The following is a 4,874-nucleotide window of genomic DNA, read 5'->3' on the forward strand; positions in this document are numbered from 1 at the left end:
TGGGAGGGGAGGGGAGGGGAGGGGAGGGGGGACAGTAGAGGATAGGAAAGGCAGCAGAATACAACAGACACTAGTATGGCAGTATGTAAAAACGTGGATGTATAACCGATGTGATTCTGCAATCTGTACACGGGGTAAAAATGGGAGTTCATAACCCACTTGAATCAAATGTATGAAATATGTCAAGAGCTATGTAATGTTTTGAACAACTAAAAAAAAAGAAAAGAAATAATGTGTACCCCAAAGTGGTAATATAAAAGTGATCAGTTTTATTTGTACATGAACATGTATTTATAAAAAATGGTCCATTATAGAAATCTGAAAACATTTATTTTTTAAATAGAGCAATGCTACAGGCTGTGAAGTAATATCAGATATAGTATTAATGATAAACACCATATTAATGATAAACATCCCCTGAAAAAATATATTATTATTCACCTTTTGGTTATGTGGATATGTCTCTGATACTAAATTATACCTTGCCATTTCTGAACATGTTTTTATTAGTTTGTTTTGGTAAGGAAAGAAAATCACAAAATAGGTTACACTCCAGCAGAAGAAAGTAAAAACTGGTACTTTCATTTTAATTTTTGGTGAGATTTTAAATCTATCTAAACAGTAAGCAATGTTGCTTTGAATGTAAACCATTATACTAGCCAACATTAAAAATAATGGGGCTTTCAGACAGAACTTTCTTCAATAAAAAGTGAATAAAATCAGACATATCCTAAATGCAATCTTCAGATTATTTGAGCTTACTATTCATATTATACATCTTCAATGACTTCACAGAAACTGAACAAAAATTTCATTCTCATTCTATTTATATAGGCTTACACATTAAATAATAGGAAGGCAAAAACATGTATTAACATAAGCTATGTAGATCATAAAAATCTGAGTTATTGTTTTTCTTATTTGAGGTACAATTCAGATTTTTTTAAAAAAAGCAATTAGTACACTCCCAGCATTCTATGCTAAAATCCAAAAAAGACTGTACTACAAAGAAGCCACCTTTTAATTTCAAGTGTCCCATTTACTTTCCACAACCAAATGTTTTGTTCCAGTTTTCATAAAGCTCTAAATCTTTTGGAGACACACTAGGTCGCACAGTTCTAAAAGCATTTTCAAAATCAATATAAGCTATGGGTCGAACTTGATCTGGTGTTATGGTAGCAATGTCAGCAGTTTGTAAACTGCGAATAGGGCCAAGAGAAGCCTCTCTACAAAGCTGTGTCATGTCTGCTCCAGAGAATCCATCAGACTGCTGGACAACCCATTCAATTTCTTCTTCACTGAGGTGACACTGCTCCTTGGACATTAGATTAATTACTATCTGCTTCCTGCCTGAAGCTTCTGGGAGAGGAATATAAAGCCTTTTCACCAATCTTCTCCGGGCAGCCTCATCAATCTCTTGTGGCCGATTTGTTGCTCCCACCACTAGAATGCGGTCTTCAGAAGATGTCGTTGCTCCATCTAACTGAACTAAAAACTCAGTTTTTATTCTTCTAGAAGATTCATGTTCACCATCTCCTCGTTGAGATAATAGGGAATCAATTTCATCAATAAATATCACAGCTGGTTGCTGACACCTTGCAACAGCAAACAAAGCCCGTACCATTTTCTCCCCCTCACCTACCCATTTAGAAGTCAAGGATGAAGCAGAAATGCTAAAGAATGTTGCCCCAGACTGACTAGCAATGCACTTTCCAATTAGAGTTTTACCAGTCCCAGGAGGACCGAAGAGCAGAATTCCTTTCGGAGGTCCCCGTAACCCAGTGAAGATGTCTGGCCTCATCATGGGCCACACAACTATTTCCTTTATTGTGGCTTTTGCAAATTCCACTCCTGCAATATCTTCCCAATGTACTGGAGGCCCATGATCCATGATCTCACTCATAATAAGTTCAATCATCTTTGGCTCTAAGTTCTTCAGACGCTCATCAACGGGATGTGCTGGTTCTGCAGTTCCTGCCCCATAAGGCTTATACTGCATTCCTCCATTATGTTCTCTCCCATCTTGCTTAGGTATAGGAGGAACAAATTTTCCAAATATCCCTCGAGATCTACCAGCTCCCAGAGACTTTTTAACACTACCATAGGAAGACCCTGATGCACGCTGGAGTTGGTGGCCCTTTTTTTGTTGATCTACCCATAATTGTTCTTTTGCAGTTTTAAAGGTGGGCAGATTGCTATCCTCCCTTTGGCCATTATCTTCCATTTTACTAAAACCCTTATTCAGTACTGGATTGGAAAGGGTATCAATGATTCCAGAATCATAAAAATCCTTCCTTTCCCGTGGATTTTCAGAGCCAGAAGGAAAACAAGACTGATTAGATGAGAACATATTTAGTCCTATGTTGGCTTTGGGAAAGCTGTGATTTTCCTTTTTGACATTTCCAAATAATGGTGCAGCATGTACTTTTGCAGTGGATGACTCACCTAAAGGCACTGAAGACATGCAACAAGTCTTAGTGGTGGTGTTAGTCACTACAGGTGGCTGGACAACCTGAGGGCACCTCAATGGGTTGTTTCCTGGGTTGTCTTGGACCCTATCTGTGTCATGAATTAAGTTAGGTAATAGGTCACCCTCTCCAGGAGCTCCACGAACATTAAATTTAGGAAGATCAAAGGCAGCAACCTCCTTGTGGATTATTACTGATGCATCACCAGGTTCCAAAATAGAATCTTTAAATTTTTTGCCAGCTTGCATCATCTTCTGTACATTATCCATTTTGAAAACATTATTTATTGACAACCCAGACTGCCACTTTTCACTGTTAGTTTGAGATCTTGCCAAAGCTAAAATGTTTTCTGCATAGTTATTCAAGCCAGTTTCAACATTGTCAGAATCAACAATTGCAGAATATTTCTCTGCGTATCTTTTGAACAATTTGGTAGCACAGACCTGGGAGATCTCAGAGTTTGCCCATGCATACTGAATGCGTAATATCTGTGCACGATACGCATCAGCCCTCTGTCCTGATGTACATATGTCAGATGTAATTGCAAAGTAATTCTTCTGCCATTCACTCAGATGTATAGACCTAGAGCTGGAGGTCTGCATGTTCGAGTTTCTATAACAAATGGCAAAAATGAAAACAAATCAGTAGCAAGAAGAAAACAAACACAATGCTTTGAATGTAGCTTTAAAAAATCTCTGATAAGAAAGGCACACTGGATTTTATATATATATATATAAATTTTTAATATAAAGATATATTAATATAATCTCAAAATTAAAGATTTTATAGTGATTTTTATGAGTAAAACTATTTTAATTATATAACAATTTCCCCCCAAAACAGAGAAAAGCATTTGTAAGGTTTAAATGGAAAAAATTTAAAACTAATCACCAAAAGAAAGGCAATATGAAAGAACAAAGGAATGGCAGATACAGACAACAAACCAGAGTTTACATGTAGCCTCTTTAAATAAATAAATAAAATAAGAGATAGACTGAGCAAGGCTTTTACTATCTCTGGGTTTCCTTATCTGTCAAGTGAAAGGAACCATTTTGACAACCAAGTCAGTAATGAATATGAAAATAGTCTGAAAACTACTAATGCTATTTCTATTGTAAAAATGTAGAAACTGAAGCTGAGAGAGTTAAGAAACTTACTGGAAATCACAGAGACAGTTATGAATCAAGCCACAATCAAATATACAGTTTCATTCTGGGTGCTTGTGCACTTTCCCATGTACTTAGTGTTCCTTGATGCTTCCAAATGTCACAGATTGAGCTGCACAGATCATAAATATGGAATAATTAATGTTTTAATGACTTACTCATAAATAAATCACATAAAAAAGTTGCAGAATCACAATTTCCCAATTTCACATAAAGTATTAACAATTGAAAGTGTTATGACACATGAATTATGAGAACAAGCCAAATCGTCTACTACAAAATGCTTTTTACTTTAGATTTTTTCTCAGGTTATTTTCATCAACCTCTTCACATTTATACCTGAACAGAATCATAGATGAAAGTATCATGTTGTTGGACCTAAGAATTTACCTACAAAAACAAGTTATGAGAAATCTTTTCAGTTTCCTAAGAGTACTTCAATAAATTAAAAATTAAGAATTTAAGTATTTTAAATTTTCCCTCCCAAATTACCTGGAGGTATAGCTTAATTATCAATAAATTCTTTTTGTGCAAGAGCCATGTTCAATACAATTTTGCACATCCAACAATGCCTTGCAAACCATTTGTCACATTATAGATAGGTGTTCATAAATCTTTGTTTAAAAAAAAAAGAGGAAACTTAACATCCATTGAGACTAATCTATTTAAAGCTTTAAAGCTTAATAAATTAGAATCAACACTATGCAAGCATTCCTCCTGAAAAGCAGGTCACCCTGCTTTCACCATACCATTTTGCTCTTATTTTAATCTCCTTTATACAATACTGGAATCAAGAAATTGAGAGAAATAATTTGGAAAATATTTATCACAATTACAATAATAAATATTTCCACAACTTTTATAATAATCCTCTTCCTCTGCATGACTTCATTCCAGTTTATCATGTGCAATCCTGGAATAATTCCAGCCTCTCAGAGTTCTAGTCACTATTCTCAGGAAACTCTCCTTTCTCCTTTCCGTTATCAACTTTTCTTCAATATTCATCTCCCAAGTCTTTCTTCTTCCTTTAATTCAATTATCTATCCAACAATTATAAAGACAGTTAACCCAAAACTGGCCATCACTACTAAATGGCAGTTTTATCCTATTTACCATTTCTAAGTCAATTTAACTTTTATGGCCTTTCCTAGACTTAAAAATTATGGTTAATTAGCATTGACATAAGAACTGTTTCAAAATTCCCTTTATTTATAATTTTCTAATTATCCATTGAATATAT

The 4,874-nt window shown here is 35.0% G+C and overlaps 1 protein-coding gene across 1 annotated transcript; it reads right to left on the reverse strand.

Annotated features, from left to right (window-relative positions):
* Positions 1 to 308: 308 nt before the first annotated feature.
* On the reverse strand, positions 309 to 3,893 carry Fignl1 (fidgetin like 1). Its single transcript, XM_015490339.2, has 2 exons — positions 3,626 to 3,893; positions 309 to 3,080 (listed from the first exon to the last, which is right to left on the reverse strand). The coding sequence occupies exon 2, from the start codon at positions 3,068 to 3,070 to the stop codon at positions 1,040 to 1,042; it is 2,031 nt and encodes a 676-aa protein (XP_015345825.1). The 5' UTR covers positions 3,071 to 3,080; positions 3,626 to 3,893; the 3' UTR covers positions 309 to 1,039.
* Positions 3,894 to 4,874: the final 981 nt, after the last annotated feature.

This window comes from Marmota marmota, unplaced genomic scaffold (genome assembly GCF_001458135.2).
Source record: "Marmota marmota marmota unplaced genomic scaffold, marMar, whole genome shotgun sequence".
Classification (NCBI taxonomy): domain Eukaryota; kingdom Metazoa; phylum Chordata; class Mammalia; order Rodentia; family Sciuridae; genus Marmota; species Marmota marmota.

Excerpts from the sequence above, each read along its gene's own strand:
- Fignl1 (XM_015490339.2), bottom strand. The coding sequence starts at position 3,070 with ATGCAGACCTCCAGCTCTAGGTCTATACATCTGAGTGAATGGCAGAAG.